Genomic DNA, 18931 nt, shown 5'->3' with positions numbered 1-18931 from the left:
GGGTAGGTGATAAAAACTTAAAATAAATCTTCAGTTTAAGTGGGAGCTGTCAGAGCACAAAATAAAAGCTTAACGAGTGTGATGTGAAAGTGACAAGCAGAACGTTGAACAGATTGGAGAAGACGAGTAGAAGCTATCGGGAGGATGACAAACAGAGTGTTATAAAGGCACAGTAATCTCTCCACCAGACTATGCTGTGAAGATTTGGCAGCAGGAATAATGACGCCAAGTAGTTAAGTCATGAAGACCTTGTGACAGACCTAGGGAGAGTCGAAAGAAATACTCACAACGGTATCCAAAGTTTTCACTACAGAGACTCTGAGTCAATTTTTCCTCCCCATTAAATCTATATGAAGGATTCAATCCTGTCTGAATAGGACATGAGTCCATGTGGAGTTGGGCTCCTTCAGACTGAGAAAGGGAGCTGCAGTTTTGTCCCTGGAAGAGGCAGATGAGATTGATACCCATCCGATTGCCCAGCTGTGACTGATTCATGGCACCAGTTTAAAAGGGCCAATTAAATTTTCAGAAATGTCATTTACAGAATCCCACAGAAAAGGCTTTATTGTCTGAATTTCCTAGAGAAGAGGAAAAGGAGTAAAGATATAGTGTAGCTCTTACATTTTGTATCAGTTTTATTGCCCTCTTTAAACTTGAAGAGCATATCCAAAGAAACCTATTGAGTTTAGAAGAATGACGGAGGCTACCTAACAAGGTACTGCCCCATGCCTGACACGGCCCATGGAGCCTTGTGAACTGGGCACTGTAGCTGCAAGGCCCATGGGGTTAAGGGAATGCGGGTGAGAAAAAGGAGCAGCTTGGATACGTATTCACCCCTAACTAAGGTTGCCAGGTGTCCAGTTTTCGACCAGAATGCCCGGTTGAAAAGGGACCTTGGCAGCTCCGGCCACCACTGCTGACGGGGCTGTTAAAAGTTTGGTTGGCTCGGGGCTGGCAGGCTCCCTACTTGGCTCCGTGAGGCTCCCCAGAAGCAGCGACATGTCCCTTGGGTCCTAGATGGAGGGATGGCCATGGCCAGGAACTGTGGCCAATGGGAGCTGCGGGGGCAGAGCCTGTGCGCGGAGGCAGTGCACAGAGCAGCCTGGCTGCGCCTCCGCCCAGAAGCCGAGGGACGTTGCAAATTCCGGGGAGCTCCCTGAGGTAAGCACCGCCCGGAGCCCACACCTCAAACTCCTCATGCACCCCAACCCCTGCCCTAGCCCCCAGCCCCCTCCCGCACCCCAACCCCCAGCCTTGAGCCCCCTCCCAGAGCCCGCACCACCTCCCATGCCCCAACCCCCTGTGCCAGCCCTGAGCCCCCTTACAATGCAAACTCCCAGCCAGGGCACCCCAAACCCCTCATTCTCTTGCACCCCAAACCCCTCAATCCCGGCTCCACCCCAGAGCTCACACCCCAAGCCAGAGTCCTCCCCCCTCCCCACACCCCAGCTCCCTCTCCTGCATCCTGAACCCCTCATTTCTGGCCCCACCCCAACACCCACACCTCCAGCCCAGAGCCCATACCCCCTCCCACACTCCAACCCCCTGCCTCACACTGGAGCCCCCTCCCGCACTCTGAACGCCTCAGCCCCAGCCCAGAGGCTCCTCCTGCACCCCAAACCCCTCATCCCCAGCCCAGAGCCCTCACCCCTCCCCGCACCACAGCTCCCTGCCCCAGCCCAGATCCCTCTCCTGCATCCTGAACCCCTCATTTCTGGCCCCACCCCAAAGCCCACACCTCCAGCTCCCTGCCTCACCCCAGAGCCCCCTCCCACACTCCGAGCCCCTCAGCCCCAGCTCAGAGGCTCCTCCTGCAGCCCAAACCCCTCATCCCCAGCCCCAGCCCCAGCCCCAGCCCAGAGCCCTGACCCCTTCGCACACCGCAACCCCCTGCCTCAGCCTGGAGCCCTCTCCCACACTCCGAACCCCTCAGCCCCACCCCCCAGCTCAGAGCCCCCTCCTGCACCCCAAACCCCTCAGCCCTGGCCCCACCCCAGAGCCTGCACCCCGCACTGATGCCCTCAACACCTACTGCACCCTACGCCCCTGCCCCAGCCAAGTGAAAATGAGCAAGCGAGTGAGTGAGGGTGGGGAAGAAGGAGCAACAGAGGAAGGGGGGGGGGATTGTATGATCATGGGCGGGGCCTCGGAGAAGAGGTGGGGCAGGGACGGGGCCTCATGGCAGGGGGCGGGGCAAGGGTGTTCTGTTTTGTGCAATTAGAAAGATCCGGTGAAAGTGACAAAGGTCAACCGTGTACCCGTGACATGATGGGGTCAGTAGCCACCAACTCCAGTGGCTAACATTACATCCACCACTCCACATTACCAGGCACAACACAACTGAGAGACAACTGACATCTGTGATTTCGGAAAGACACTTTTCCTGGTGTGGCTCCTGTGTAGCAGCATTAGCATCAGCTCTGTTGGAAGTGTGCTAGGCTTTAGGGCCGAATCCATTGGGCTGTTGCTGAGGCAATCTCCTGTCTACTTCAGTGGATTATTTGCCCGTTATTAGTAAGGACTAAGTAATGCTTGATGAAGACTTCAGCATTGCAATCTTAATGCAGATATGGACTAAAAGATACAAAGGGACATTATAGCAAAGACCTGTTTGCATACAAATGTTTTATTTATTCCTAAAAGATCTAGAATAAAGATACAATTCATTAAACCAGCTTTAAAGTCTCACTTCCCTAAACAAGAAAGCCACAATTAAAAAGATGAAATACCAGAGATTTCAGCCTGTCACAATGGTATTAAAGAGATTCCTGGGATAGAACGTGTGTTTTAACAGCTGTGTTTTAAGATTACCACTGAACTTCAATCAGGTTTGTTAAGGAAAAATCACTTACTTGTTCCAGTGGAATGACAAGAAAGGACCCTCCGCCAGCACTCTCCGTTACTATGGCGAGGAACTTGGCATTAACAGCACAGAAGTGGTTGTCATGAACATTCTTGGTAATTGGAATCCCATCAAAGCAATGCTCTCGGTTCGCCACTTTCCCATAGACATTTCGAAACTTTGAACTGCGATACTGTGGACGCCATGACATCTGTGGAGCAAATGTATGAAGATTTTTATAACAGTCCAGTCTTCATAAGGAAAGAGAAACAAATGCCACAAGTGACTTCTACATTTAACCTGCATGGTCACAGGAAAAAACATTGAGTAGTTTAAGTCCTCCCTCCTTGTCATTAGGAGATAATATGGTTTAAGCCAGACCCTGGTTACAAATCACCAAATACTCTGGACAGGTTCAGATCCTCTGTTGAACTTTACAGTTCAGATGCATCTCTACATGAAGGGAAGAGTTGTAGTCAGGAAATTTCTCTCTTTCCTTCTACAGAGATCTAGGAAAAGAACTTGCAAGGGTTGTTGGGAAATTGTTCCAAAGATTTATTTTAAAACAAAGGAAGCAAAGCTTGGAACATTTGGATTGTCATCTGAAGATTAAAAGAGAGCTGGGTAGCTAACTAGCAGGTGATCCATACTTTGTGTTAACGAGCTGCCTCATTCGCCTACTCTTCGCAAATGGTACAGAGAACTATTCCCAAGCTAATGACATCACTAAAAAAAGCCGAGAGTTGCAATTAATCAAAGCCTGAACACTGATACAATAGTTTCACATTTACATAGTATCTCTCCTCAAAGTACTCAGTGAAACGATGAACAGCCATCTCTCTACTTTCAAAATACATATTCCTTGTTCAAAAGTGAACACACCTGGAAGTCAGTGGGCATTTGGTATACTGAAGAACTGAAAGATAGGGATCTATGACATAGAATTAAAGATTCCAGGGTCTTGAAATCTACTCTGTCTAGGATAAAAAAAGAGTTAAAGGCAGTTTCCAGGCACACCCCCACCTGTCCTTGGGTCTTTTTGTTAATTTTAATATGAGTCCTTTTTTTCCTCATCTTTCCCATTTGTGTGAAAGACCTAAAACTGACGATGCAGGGGAAGCCGTTAAACTGACTATATTCAAGGTGCTGTTAAGTGTATAAAGTCAACAGACTGGAAAAAAGTGAACTTCGGTCTAGTCCCATGTATTAATTCCAAAAGTAGGTTTTTAAAAAGTTACTTTTCAAGCTACATGCTTAACTGGAATGTATAGCAATACTATGTTACATACGTGCAACACAATCCTGTTAGCGTTATTGGAACATTTACCTCGGTCATCCACTCAGATGCTGCAACTGTATGTACCAGAGAAGATTCCAGAGACCTATTTGCATACACCGTTTCCAAAAAAGAGCGTATACAATCATGCTAAACGTGCTCAGATGCAAACCAGTGTAACTGTGCACTCGTTTTTACTTGTTCCCACTGTTGTTTAGAGTTTGTTATATGCACAAAAAGAAGAAAAATAAAATATGGTCCCACCTGTGCAAACATTGTTACATTAGTAGGATTTGTGTGTGTAGTGATTTTCCTAAGTTTATTAAAGAAAAAGTCCTTATGGTAGCACAAGTGCTGATACCACAATAAAGTCTTACACTATAATGAGCTAAGGCATTTTAAACGTTTAGAAAAGCATGAGCACTTACACCGTTGTAAAGTGGCTTAAGCACTTAAATCTCTATCGCACACTGACAATTTCATACTTAGGGACTCAAAGCAGCTTATATTCTCCAAGACTGACTAGCATCTACTGACAGATGAATTTAAGTGAGCACTTAAACAGAGAGACACGTGCAATTGGAGTCCTTCATTTGACAAAGCGAGGCTGTTTTTAAGATGCGCCCTTCCACCTACTTCCTACCTTGGCATAACTCACACAAATGGACTGTTCCATAGCATTAGCTATATATCTATAGCATTCGCTGCCAGGCAAACACTATAATTACTAGAAGTGAATAATACCAGCCCATACTTCTCCGTTCTTAGCCAAAGAAAATCAAGCCAGATTCTGCAGGAGACTTATCCAAACACAGCACCAAAATTATAGGTGCTTTATTCACCTTTTGGCAATTGACAGTGTACAGTTAGTGCGAGATTTTACTTTCCTTCATCCTGGTTTTTCCACAGAAAACAAGAAGTCTCTGCTTTTTTTCTGCTCAACATAAGAACAAAAGAATGGCCATACTTGGTCAGACCAAAGGTCCATCTAGCCCAGGAGCCTGTCTTCCACCAGTGGCCAGTGCCAGGTGCCCCAGAGGGAATGAACAGAACAGGTAATCATCAAGTGATCCATCCCCTGTCGCCCATTCCCAGCTTCTGGCAAACAGAGGCTAGGGACACCATCCCTGCCCATCCTGGCTAATAGCCATTGGCGGACCTATCCTCTATGAACTTATCCAGTTCTTTTTTGGACCCTGTTATAGTCTAGTGTGTATTTTGTATATAAGCTGTTTAGAGGTGTTCTATACAATTGAGACTCAAAACAATAAACAGAAGAGTGAGATTAACGTTCTTGTTTTCAGGATTTCAGCATCGTTAGATTTCTGGTTTTATGTCCCTGTTATTTTTTCCCCCCACAGAAAAGTAGCCAAGCCTGTAGTCCAACCATAATGAGAGGAAGCCATAAGCCCGAGTATTTCACTGGAGAATTCAAGCGTTCCTCTCCTTCATCCTCAGTAAGTATTTCCTGTAAACAATGTCAAGTAGCTCAAACGCTTCTGTGCTTCACAGACCCAGGCAGTGAACTATCTGGAAATTGCTTCACACTGTTTTGTTGAGAAGAACTGCACTGGGTGGTACAATGATCACTGCTGCTATCAACTCCCTGACACGGAGGGTTCTCTGGACTGAACTTTTTTCTGGACGCATGTTTGTTTTTGGGGCAGAGGAGAAACGGTGGTGCCCTAAACAGCTAATCCTTTCATGTGGGAGACTCTAGACTAAGTCTCACACATCAAGCCAACATCACCTGGGAGAATTGTGGGGGTGAAGCTTTCTGGAAGGAAAGAAGGAAGGAAGGAAGTGCATCCCAAACAGCCAGCCCAAATAGACCCACTAGATTTAAAGGCTACCAGCCCACCCAGCTATATAGCCCATTATGATGCAGCTTGAGTTTTAGAACAGGAAGGGATATGGTGACAGTCAGAATGCTTGGGGAGGGAGGCTCCCAGATGAGTTAGGACAGACCAAGACAAGGGAAAAAAAAACACTTAAAGGTGTTTGCGGTCACCAGAAAAATTGCTAGGATCAGGAGGTTTATAAAATTAGAGGGGTTTTTAACGCTAGGGAAAAATAGCAAAAAATACACAAGAAATTACATTTGCATACATTTGCATAGCGTTTTAGCTCCTATCCACACAAGCAATGTCAAGAATTGCTGATGACATGATTTCGAGATCTCTCCTCCCTCTCAAGTTTTGTCCTCCCCTTTCCAGTTGTTAAAACCAAGCATATTGAACTGGTGCAGGATACCCATATGTTTCCCAAAGGAGAAGAGAGCAATAGTTCTGTGCTTTAGCTCAAGTTCCCATGCCAGTGTGTTCTCCGAGTTCTCAGGCAGGAATACCTGGGCAGACATGAAGGCAATTATGGGGTGAAATCCTGGCCCCACTGAAATCAAAAGTAAAACTCCCACTGACTTTAAGAAGGCCAGCATTTCACCCACGGTGTTCCATAATATCAGTGTAGTCTAGTGGCTCGGAGGCAGGACTGGAAACCTAGAGTTGTGGGATCTATTTCTGGCTCTGCGCCTGCTGGATGATCTTGGGGAAGTCACTTCATCCCCCTGGGCCGCAGGTTTTCTCCCCTCTTTACAAAGCAGTTACTGATAGTACTGTGTGTGTCTAGCACAACAGGGCCCTGGGGCTGCTAGGTTCTACAGCAACAACAAAATAATAGCAGCTAAAAGTGTAACAAAAGCAAGAGAATCTAGCCAATATGCCCATAACAGCAATACCATTTTGAAATGCAGTTCTTCAGCAGTATATGCGGCAGCTGCCTGTGGACTCCTTTCAGACAAACATATTTAATTGTAAGTCCACTGTCCTAAATCCTTTACAGGAGTGTTGTACTGTAGCTGATTTCTGACACAAAGAGTTGAGTGCAGCCTTATCCATGTTAATATTAAAAGTCATTCTTTCCTCTATGACCATCTTGCATAAGCAGCAGTATGTTTTGTCATTGTTTTGCTCCATGATTAATGCTAGATGCTACAGGCTGGCTGGAAAGTCAGTTTTAAATACTTCGCGTCTCTAGTCCTGATCCTTCAATAGATTACTCGGGAAGATTAAGCTTTCCCATCTGGAACTTTTCAGGAAAGTAAGATCTGCATTGCAGCACTAATTATGTTTCTGTAATTCATGCACATTGAGGTGTTCTGGTCTCAACCTGAAAACTGTCACTTGTCTTCCTGGCATTAACATTTTACCAAAAAATCTGAGCGTAAACGCTCTCTCTGGTTTAGTGAGCCATAGTGTAACCAACTCTTCCCACTATCTTTTTGCAAGTGTTTGCACCTGGACGGAAGAAATACTCACACAGAAGTGACTCACAGAAGTGAAATCTAAAATGTAACAGTGCCAGATTTGTTCCATTCCATTTTCAGGCATCAGGGGTGATATACAAATAAGTTTTTCAAAATGCAAATGATGGGGATGTATGGAAGGAGTGGGAGTTAAGCTATGCCCAAGTGCAAGACAGACACATGCTTGCAAGATATTGGTAAGTTCGGGAATCTTTTTCGGAACATATTGAAATTAAGATGATCAGCTACTGTATCTTCCTTCTAAAATTACCTCTAAGTGCCATATGTAACCAGTATTTGCAGTTTGATTTTTTTTTAAAGTTGGATGTTCAATACAGTATGACAATGGAGCATCTGCTAGATCTTTGTTTGCAACTCTGCGATTACCATGCTTTGCGTTATACACATTTGAAGAGCATTTGCAAATGGCTCAGGTCAAACTTGTTGGAAAATAGTAAGTATTTGCTATAAAGATGTTTAGGGGGGAAAAACACGTTCCCATTAATTTTTTTTATCTGGGGAGCAAAAAGGCTATTTTCCATCAAACTATCTCCAGTGAAAGCAAGAGTGTTTTGAGATCATAGTGCAAGATGGAAAATTCAATATCCTGAGGGCAACCTCTCTACAAGGACTTTGAGGCCCAGGGTTTGGGCAGGACCTTAGGAGCCCTGTGTGGATGCACAAGCAGAAAAGACAAGAGCAATAAAGCTCAGTTATGTACCTACCTTAGGTGTTCCCAGTTAGAAGAGTCCTATTAGACCATTCAATCAGTCTGTCCCTTTAGAACTGATTGATTACAAAATAGCTCAAGCTAAGGGGATTTTAAAATCCAGCAGGCACAGGAGTCCAAGCATGACCTTGAATTATTCACAGCACTTCAAGAGTTAGGGCTCTAGGGGCTTGATCCACAAAGGGATTCAGGGCACATAAGTCCAAATTTTAGATGCTCAAAACCGCCACTCAGCTGCCATCTACTCCTGTGGTGGGTATGCACAAAGCCGGCTTGGTCCGGACACCATCCAACAGCTCGATGCTTAGCCCTGGTGGGATCCTCAAGCTTGGTGTCCCCCACCTGTTGTGCCCTATGGGGCCTGCTCCAGTAGGCACTCAGAGGCTAACTACTGGATTGGGCACCCCACAAAACACAACTGGGGGGAAGTTCATGGTGCTCACCTTACACTCCACAGCCCAGTGGTTACAGCACTCACGCAGGATGTCCCCCTGCCCACTCTGCCTGCTGCAGAGCAGGGCCTTGAACCCAGGTGTCCCCCTCCCAGGTAAATGCCCAAACCACCCAGTTACAGAGTCGGACTCGCTCTCTGTGGCCCAACGACTATTAAATATTTCACACCAAGTGGAACTGAGCGAGCTCCAGCCCAGAACATCCTGTAGCCCAGTGGTCGGCGCATTCACATGGGAGAGTAGAGTCCAAACTCTGCTTTGGAAGCAGGCAGAGTGGGGATTTGAACCTAGGTCAGTCCGCTAACCACCCGGCTATTGGGCATGCTGGCACTGTTCCTAAGACTTTGGCAAGAAAGGGCTGACCTGGCTTTGGTGCTTAACTCCAGGCGAGGGTGCGTGGCTACGTACCTATGAATGCCGAGCAGAGGGAGGCACTGCCCTCCAGACCAGGGGTAAGCAGCTAACTCTCCCCAATCTGTTACTTTCTCAAAGAAGGAGATGAGGTTGGTTTGGCACGATCTACCTTTTGTAAAACCATGTTGTATTTTGTCCCATTTACCATTGACCTCCATGTCCTTAACTACTTTCTCCTTCAAAATTTTTTCCAAGACCTTGCATACTACAGATGTCAAACTAACAGGCCTGTAGTTACCCGGATCACTTTTTTTTCCTTTCTTAAAAATAGGAACTATGTTAGCAATTCTCCAATCATACAGTACAAACCCTGAGTTTACAGATTCATTAAAAATTCTTGCTAATGGGCTTGCAATTTCATTTGCTAATTCCTTTAATATTCTTGGATGAAGATTATCTGGGCCCCCCGATTTAGTCCCATTAAGCTGTTCGAGTTTCACTTCTACCTCAGATATGGTAATATCTACCTCCATATCCTCATTCCCATTTGTCATGCTACCATTATCCCTAAGATCCTCTTTAGCCTTATTAAAGACTGAGGCAAAGGATTTGTTTAGATATTGGGCCATGCTTAGATTATCCTTGACCTCCACTCCATCCTCAGTGTTTAGTGGTCCCACTTCTTCTTTCTTTGTTTTCTTCTTATTTATATGGCTACAGAACCTTTTACCATTGGTTTTAATTCCCTTTGCAAGGTCCAACTCTACTTGACTTTAGCTGTCTCACTTTATCCCTACATGTTCTGACCTCAATAAGGTAGCTTTTCTTGCTGATCCCTCCCATCTTCCACTCTCTGTATGCTTTCTGCTTTTTCTTAATCACCTCTCTGAGGTGCTTGCTTGCTCATCCAGCTTGGTCTACAACTCCTGCCTATGAATTTTTTCCCCTTTCTTGGGATGCAGGCTTCCGATAGCTTCTGCAGCTTTGATTTAAAGTAATCCCAGGCCTCCTCTACCTTTAGATCCATAAGTTCTTCAGTCCAATCCACTTCCCTAACTAATTTCCTTAATTTTTGAAAGTCAGCCCTTTTCAAATTAAAAACCCTAGTCACAGATTTATTTTTGTTAATCCTTCCGTTCAGTTTGAACTGAATTAGCTCATGATCACTTGAACCAAGACTGTCCCCTACAGCCATTTGTTCTATGAGGTCCTCACTACTCACCAAAACCAAATCTAAAATGACATTCCCTCTAGTCGGTTCAGCAACTACTTGATGAAGAAATCCATCAGCTATCGCATCTAGGAACATCTGAGCCCTATTATTATTACTAGCACTCGTCCTCCAGTCTATTTCTGGGAAGTTAAAGTCTTCCATGATCACGCAGTTTCCATTAGTATTTACTTCATTAAAAACATTAAAGAGGGCTCTATCCATATCCAGATTAGATCCCGGCGGTCTCTAGCACACCCCAAGCACTATCCCAGGGGAGGATCTAGTAGTTTTCTTCCCCAATGTAATTTTTGCCGAGACAGCCTCTGTCTTATCCATTCCATCACTTCTTATTTCTTTACATTCTACCTCCTCATTGATCTACAGTGCTACTCCACCACCTTTGCCTTTATTTCTGTCTTTCCTAAACAGCACATCCCCTTCAATACCCGTAGTCCAGTCATGACGACTATTCCACCCTGTTTCTGTTCTCCCTAGAATATCTGGTTTCACTTCCTGCACCAGTACCTCTAGTTCCTCCATTTTGTTACCTAGGCTCCTCGCGTTGGTGTACAAACATCTTCATTTTTGCTGTTTGGCCTCGCTCACATTCTGTACCCTATTGGGCACGGTCATTCTACAGCCAGTATAATCTATTAGATTGGTATCCATACTGCCCTTCCTCCTTATATACATTCTCCTACCCATGGCTGTATCCTTTCTTACTTCGTTTTCTTTCCTCTCAATGCTAAAATCCGGCGTGGAGATTACCTGGACATCTCCCAACCATCTCCCACAAATTCCTAATTTAAAGCTCTCTTAATCAGTTGTGCCAGCCTCCATCCTAGAAGTCTATTTCCTTCCCTACTCAGATGAAGTCCATCCCGAGAGAACTGTCCTTTGTCCGTGAATGCCTCCGAGGGGCCATACATCCCAAAGCCCTCCTTATAGCACCACTGCCTGAGCCATATGTTGATAGTCATAATCTTGTCACACCTTTGTTGCCCTTCTCTAGGAACAGGCAGAATCCCACTAAAGATCACCTGAGCCTCGATTTCCTTAAGCGTCTTCCCCAGCCTGGCATAGTCTCTACAGCTGTCTGTCTTGTAAGTCCCCTTTGTAGATCAAGCCTTAAGAGCTTAATTGCCTATGACCAAGGCCCTGCATGCCATGCAACATGGCAGATTTAGATTAGGCAGCAACATCCCCGCCCCTCAGTTCTGGATTATACAGTTGAATGAATTATCTGAAAGCCAGTGCAGCTCCTGAAATGGTCGGGGGGGGGGGACGGGACAGGGGGGATGGAGAATCTGGGGTAGAAAAGTAGTGAAAGGAGGGACTAAAGTACTGAGAAATGGAGCTCGAAGGAAGAGCCAGCTGGCATCTAAGACAGAGAGTGGAGCAGACCTTCCCGGAGACCTTGGAGGTCTCAGGTAGAGACACCTCCCCAAATAACACAGGACAGCCTGTGCCTAGAGACTTCCTGCTGCCCTTCTGCATACTCCCCTGCCCCCGCACTAGCCCAGTCAGCCATGCCGTCCCCCTGTGGGAGAAGCTGGCAGTAAGAGGCCCTTTTAGCCGTACGCAGAGATTGCCTTTAGTCAAGCATGAAGTCAAGGCTGACTTTGTATGGCCCTATCATTGCACATACACAGGATCTTGACTAGAAGGTGCTGCAGTGACAAGCCACCAGGACTGCAATGTCACATGAGCAATTAGATAACACTAAGGGTACGTCTACACTGCAATTACAAATCTGTGGCTGGCCCACGCCAGCTGACTTGGGCTCGCAGGTCTCAGGCTAAGGGGCTGTTGAGCTGCAGTGTGGACATTCAGGAGTGGGCTGGAACCTGTGTTCTGGGACCCTCCCACCTCACAGGGTGCGGCCTGAGCCCAAACGTCTATACCACAACTAAACAGCCCCTTAGCCCCACAGATCCCACCCCATCTAGCGTCCCATCACAGGCCATTGGGCCTATTTACCATGAATAGTTAAAGATCAATTAATTGCCAAAATCATGTTATCCATCATACCATCTCCTCCATAAACTTATCGAGTCTAATCTTAAAGCCAGATAGGTCTTTTGCCCCCACTGCTTCCCTTGGAAGGCTATTCCAAAACTTCCAAGTCTGCTGGCACAGGCCAACTGTGAGTGTCTAACTGCAGTGTAGACATACCCTAAGTAGCATGCAGCCTCATACAGGTACTCTGCAGTATCTTCCTAAAAGATACTAGAGGCTGGAGTTTACTTCAGACTCCCTTATAAATTTCCAGGGTGAAGGATTTAGAGGAAGAGGGAACATTTATATTCTCTCATTTCCATGTATTTTTCCTTAAAAAAATGAATTCCCAATGAACGTTTTATGCTATATGTACATTGAAATGTGCAGAGACCATCTTAGATTAGCTCATAAGAATGAACAAAGGATTGTCAATATTTTCTCCATCCTGCTAACGACTTCTCTTAACAAGGGATGTTGTCTTTAATAACGACTAGTCGTTCAGTAAGAACTGCCTGTAAAAGAGGAGAGTGTCAGGTCACCTGCCCACCAGCAGAGTCTTCCCCCGTAATAGGCAACACTAGAAACCTCGGGATCTTGTCACCATGTTACAGAGCTTATTGCATCTCATTGCTTTAAGAGTATCTTAGAGCATCTTGTGTCTGGATGGATAATATAACTTTTGTGCCACATGAAGGTAACTGCTGAAGCCACTGTTCCTGGGGCAAGGAGCTTACATTTTGAAGTCTCACTGCAGTCACTCAAGTGCTTCCCATCCTTCTCCTGATCACAGCCCCATAGTACAAACAGGAAAAATGTCAGGGTCCCTCGCCCATAAGTTAGAAACCTCATGCCTTTCTTATGGGTATACGGAAATGGTTGCAATCATTGTGGGAACTGAGAATTCCTGGACTTGTGGGCGGTTTCCTCTTTCCAGACTCAGAACAGCGAGTTCCTTTTTCAGCCTCTCCCTGCTGCAGGTCTTTATTTCCAACTCTGGTCATGACCATTTGGCAGGTGTCTGACGTAAGACTTGCAGGACTGAAGGGACTTCTTCTGGGGATTAACTGTATGGGCTAGCACATGGCTTTTCCTCTTTCTTTACCCCGAATGCAAGTCCCAAAGCCCAGATTCTCATCTCTGAGGGAGGAAAGGAGCTGGCTATGCTCTGTCTAGGACACGCAGAGCAGTCTGAAAGGCATCACCTGCTATGAATGTAGTTTCAGGATAAAGGGAAGAAGTGGAGAGCCTTTTAAGTTTTTTTTCCTAAACCTTGCTAGAGCTCTGACGGGAACTTGATGCCACCGTAAGTGGAAGGGAGTCAAGGGCTCTCACTCATCCAAGAGTCACTTAATAAGCAAGACCCCAAAGGATACAAAACTCCATCTCTATTCCCGCTAAGATGAATGGAGAGATTAATAGAAATACATCCTAGTTAGTGGCAATGTGCTCTCGCTCATTTTCCTGCCTTTTTGCGCCCCCAAGGAGCCTTTGCTGTAAGAAACAGAGGGAACAGTAGGGACATAGGAAACAGTAAGAAGCTCTTGAATTTGCTGATGGTATCGTCAATCTACTATGTTATAGCAGAGCATAAATGGTGCTATTTCCATAAAGGAGAGCATCCTACGTACAACTGCAAGTGCTGGTGAACCGAGCTCTGAAATTGCTCAGGCCCTGAATTGTGGCGAACCTTTCTTTGGATGACAGGAGGAGAGAGAGCTTTGAGAAGAAACCTCCCAGGTGCACCACTTCCTGTGACGGAATTAGACAGGGCACCCCGGGGGCTTTAGGTGACAGAGAAAAACAAGGAGCAGCTAGAGCCATGGCTGGGAAGCTTGGGGCAAAAGATGCCTGCCACCGAAGCACCTTGCAAGGGCAATTACTCAGGTATGACTTTTGCTCTCTGGCTGACCTGATCTTCTTCCTCACGGATATGCTCAACACACAGAAAGCTGGGGAAGGAGTCATGAAAAACCTAGAAACTACACTTCCACCCAGTCTTGTCTCAGCACCACCGCTGAGCAAGGACTGTTGACCCCCAGCCAACAGAAGGACCATTCGATCCGCAGCATCCCACTGGGGCCTACCACATAGGCTGTTTCTAGTACTGGAGAAATCCTCTGGGCCAATGGAGTCCCCATTTCCCATCAGTCGTTAGCAAATCCCCTCTCTGCTATTACTGCTTGAAAGTTGGAGGGTGGAGGGTACAGCGGGTTGGGAATTTTTTGTTTTTTTACAACCCCCTCCCAAACCAAACCAGATTTGTCAAAACTGAAATGTCACAAAACAGTGTCAGGTTCAATAAGTCGAAACGTTTTTGGAAAAAAGAGTTTCAAGGTTGTTGAACCAGAGGGTCAGGATTTTTTTGTTTTTGTTTTTGTTTTTTACAATCACAACTTTTTGTTTAGAAATTTTAGTAAATTTACACAACCGAAAGGAAAAAAGCTCATAATCGAAGCCAAAAACATTTCCATTGACCCGAATCTAAACATTTTCTGGATTTTCAATTTGTGAAAATTCAAAGTTCTGACTTTTTGTCCCAATTCGAGATGGGAAAAATTTTTCACAATGTCGAATTCTCACAAGACAGGAAAACCATTTCCCACCCACCTCCCGTGGGGATCTACCCTGGAGAAAGTGCTAAAAGGAATCATTAGTGCCTGGGTTTCCGATGTGATGACTGCATCACATCTGCTGGTGGGGGGAGCAACCGAAGGAAGCCACCACTTGAGGAAGAGGAGGAGGAGGAGTTTGGGCTCTTCCATCTGCACAGCATCGCATAAGGCTGCTTTCTACTTTTTTAAAAATTAATATTTAAAGTAACAGTTTTATTTTTTTGAACAAGTTCTTTTACTTGATTTACGCCTTCCAAATAAAGGGCCTGGCACAGCGCACATCACCAATGGAAGAGTTTTGCCATTAACTTCAGTTGGAACAGGATCTGGCTCTAAAATAAAAGTGCATTACAAAATTGGCTTGTTTAAGTCCTGCAACTGCTATAAATTAAAGGGTCCACTCCTGAAAGATTCCAAGCACCCGCTGTTCCCACTGATTTCAATGGGAGGGGAGGTTGCTCAGCACCCAGCTGGACTGGCCCCTAAGTAGAGGTTGTTGCATTGAAGACCTTCATCCCCATAGGAATGGCTTCCCTGGAAGCAGCATTCAGCAGTGCAGCTGATGGAAGTGAGAAATCTTCCTAATTATTCGCATTTCAACAGGGTAATGCAGTAGGTCTGGCTATGAATAATACATTGCAGAGCTGGGGCACGTTTGCTCTTTTTCCTCTAATTATCTCTCTAAGTTGTCCTCCCCTCATGCAATCGCCACGTGAAGCAGAAAATTGAAGTCAAGCTGTAACGGCACAGAGCAGCCGGGTGGGCCTCATTCCACCCATTCTCTTGTTTGTTCATCAGTTACATGCTTTCATAAGTAGACTTCAGTGCACGGCGAGAACCTGCAATGTCTTTGTTCAGAGAATCTCAGCTCCTCTCATTGGTAGGTCACCCCAGATTCCTGCGCTGCCTCACAGGTGCTTCTGGGTAGGACACCCAGGCCTTGGCTTGTTCCCATGCGCACTGGAGCAGAGGCAGCTAAGGGGACAAGATGGGTGCAGCAAACCACTGTCTCTTGCCCAGTAGGGGTCAGTGACACATACGCCCCTAGGGTGGGAAAGGTAGATATGTTGGCAAGTAGCCGCAACCAGAGGGTTATTAAGATCATTGGGTGAGTTAAAGCATGGTCTCCAAGCCATAAGCCCTTTCTGAGCTTTCGTTGCATTACATGCAGAGTTGCACACCAAGACGGCCAGTGGCCAAGTTTCCTTCCCAAACCCTCTGGGGCTCAGGGAGCCTTGGCTTAGGAGTGCAAATGGCACAGAGTTTGTGAGGCAGCAAGACTTATGTGAGGCCCTGAAGACAGACAAAGGCACAAGACAGCTGTGCCTGGGGACAGGGCAGCTGCACCTTACCGGCTGTTCCAGCCAGGGGGAAATGGTCTGTACATAGACCATAGGGTTGCCAGGTGTCCGGTTTTCGACTGGAACGCCCGCCAGGTCCCTGCGGCCCCTAGGCATTGGGGCGGCCAGGGAGGCTCCACGCGCTGCCCCCACCCCCAGTGCCAGCTCCACAGAGCCCACTGGCCGGGAACCGCGACCAAAATGGGCGCTGCAGGGGGTGGCGTCTGCGGGTGAGAAGGCAGCGCGCACTGTGCAGAGGTGCCTGGCCACCCATGCACCTCGAGGCTGCAGGGACCTGGTGGCCACTTCCTCGGAGCCACAGTAAGCGCCGCTGGGACCCTGCACCCTGCCCGTGCACCCCAACCTCTTGCCCCTGCCTGGAGTCCCCTCCCTCACTCTGTACCCCTCATCCCTGGCCCCACCCCCAGCCAGAGCCCTCACCAACCCCCTACCCCAGCCCGATGAAAGTGAGTGAAGGTGGGGAAGAGTGAGCGATGGAGGGAGGGGGGATGGAGCGAGAAGGGGCGCAGCCTCAGAGCAGGGGCGGGGCAGGTTGTTTGGTTTTGAGTGATTAGAAAGTTGGCAACCCTAGTAGACCACCACCACCACCACCGCCACGTGTCCTCCGAGAAACAAACAAAGTTACACGAAGAAATTACCTGACTCCACATCACCAATTTCTGCTCCAAACAGAAACAGCTAGAGAAGGCCCTAAAAAGCTGATGCTGTTTGGCAAAGAGCCAACAATACCTTGGTGAGCAGCAGGAGAAGTACTTCATCATATCTGGTTTTACTGCCTATATCCAGCCTGCAGCATTTCGGTGCATGACATTACATCTGATGGAGTGAAAGGGGCTTAGCAGCCACCAAATAACAAAACAATCCTCCACACTGAACTAGAACGAAGAGATACACCCCAGTTCAAACAGGAATTCAGGGAAGTCGTAGGGCCTGTGTTATACAGGAGGTCAGACTAGATAATCACAATGGTCCCTTCGTGGCTTTATAATCTGCGAATCTACGAAGAGTGCCCTAAATCAGTACAAAAAATAGAAGTATGTGAACAAATTTAGCTTGGCTATGAACTTCCATAGTAATCTAATCTCAAGCAGCTGAACAACCATTTGTAACCGCAGTGCCAAGTGACCCTGAAGTAGAGTTTTGCAAAAATTTTCAGACTTAAAAATGTCCAGTATGCAGCTAATTATGTAAACTACTCCACAGGGGTACATAGTAATAACCACGGGTGGCACCAGCAGCACTGCAGACATGCTTGGAACCAGGCCCTGGCAACAATGACCAAGCTACAAAGCTTCAAAACATCCCTGACTCTCCCACCCTCTCCCCTCGCTTCCCTTGGGATGAGGAGTGTTGCTTCTGGACGCTCCCATGACTGCCTCAGTGGTCAGAGCCAAGCTATAATCTTGACAGTGCAGCAAGTTCTACTCAGGTTATAGTGTGTGGAGATGAACTGTTTTTATAGCAATTGGGAAAACATTAAAATGTGAGACGTTGCCAGCAGAATGTGGTCTTCAGACAGCACCATTTGTCCAATTGCTCAAGAGATAAAGAACATAATTCTTTTAACTGCACAGACAGTAAGAAAAAGCACAAAAATCCATGGGTTATAACAAGAATATTTGATATAAAGGAGACAAATGCCACTAACCAATGCCTGCCCAAATAAATCTTCATTGTTATTCTAGCTACAAGATGAAGCCAAAGAGACCGTGGGACTTATTGCATCCTCATGTGTATTGCACAACCCCTAATGCAGTTTCCCACTGGGACCCGCACCTTGGTATCTTGAATGAAAATTGGACTCCATAGGATTTAGAACAATAGCACAAACTGCAGAGGCAAATTCGCCATAGATAGATGAAGTTATATGGAAGTTAGCACTCAGTAAAGACGCATAAAATACAAAAAAGGTATTTTTGACAATCATGAAACGCTAAGCCATCTTACTGGCACAGCAGTAGTATTTATACATTGGACATCTTACTTTGCAGTAATTTTTAATTTTTCTGTTTGTCCGAGTTTCATCTTGCTTAGAAGTAATCTAAAGAGTAGCTCTGTACATTTCCACTTCTTAACCTGGGCCAAAACCAGGAAGAAGAAATGCAGATGAAAGTTAATGAACACAATAACCAAACAACCCTCTCTTTCTCCCTTCCCCCCCATATTTCAACGCTCAGAAGTTTCCCCACTCAGTCCAATGTTTAGCTGAAAGTTCCCAGCTTGGGTGCTTGACGCAGTCCAGTTCACACACCCAGAGAGATGATGGCTGCTGAGCAGAGCTGGTCAAAATGACAAATAGTTTTCCCATCAGAAAATGTGGTTTTGTCAAACTATATTTTATGTGGGGAAAATGTCAGTTTCAATAATTTGATGAGGAGAATCTAAACAAAAAAATTGTTTTGTGCAAGTCTGACAATTCAAAATGAAAATGTCTTTTTGAAATGTCAAACAGGATCACTACAATCTAAAACGTTGAAATTTTCGATACTGGGATGAAGCAGAGGAACCACCCACCAGCATAGAAGGGGTTAAGGAGAGCCTTTGGGCCCAGCTAGCCCCACCCCATTACAGCTTCAGCCAATGCCAGGCTTGGCGAGGGTAAAAAGGAGGGAGCCTGGCTCAGTTTGGGACTGACAAGTGAAGAGACAGGAGCTAACTGCCGTCCTGTCTGAGGGAAGGATCACTAGCCTGGCCTGCCAAGGTAGCCTCCAGGTAATAAGCACCATCTTCCTGGCCAAAAGGAGATGGAGAAAGAGGCCTAGAAGCACTCGGCCTGAGAGGAAGCT

General features: G+C 46.3%; 1 protein-coding gene across 5 annotated transcripts in view; it reads right to left on the bottom strand.

Moving 5' to 3' along the window:
- CORO2B (coronin 2B) overlaps nucleotides 1–18931 on the bottom strand; it is a 142229-nt gene that overhangs the window by 59938 nt on the left and 63360 nt on the right. For all 5 annotated transcript variants that reach the window (XM_073304471.1, XM_073304470.1, XM_073304468.1 and 2 more), the window contains one exon: nucleotides 2853–3053. In XM_073304471.1, coding sequence (XP_073160572.1) covers nucleotides 2853–3053 — 201 coding nt within the window. The remainder of the gene's footprint in view (nucleotides 1–2852; nucleotides 3054–18931) is intronic.

This window comes from Lepidochelys kempii, chromosome 10, assembly GCF_965140265.1.
Source record: "Lepidochelys kempii isolate rLepKem1 chromosome 10, rLepKem1.hap2, whole genome shotgun sequence".
Classification (NCBI taxonomy): Eukaryota; Metazoa; Chordata; order Testudines; family Cheloniidae; genus Lepidochelys; species Lepidochelys kempii.
Note: the sequence above shows the minus strand (reverse complement) of the source record. Positions and strands in the feature narration are given on the sequence as shown.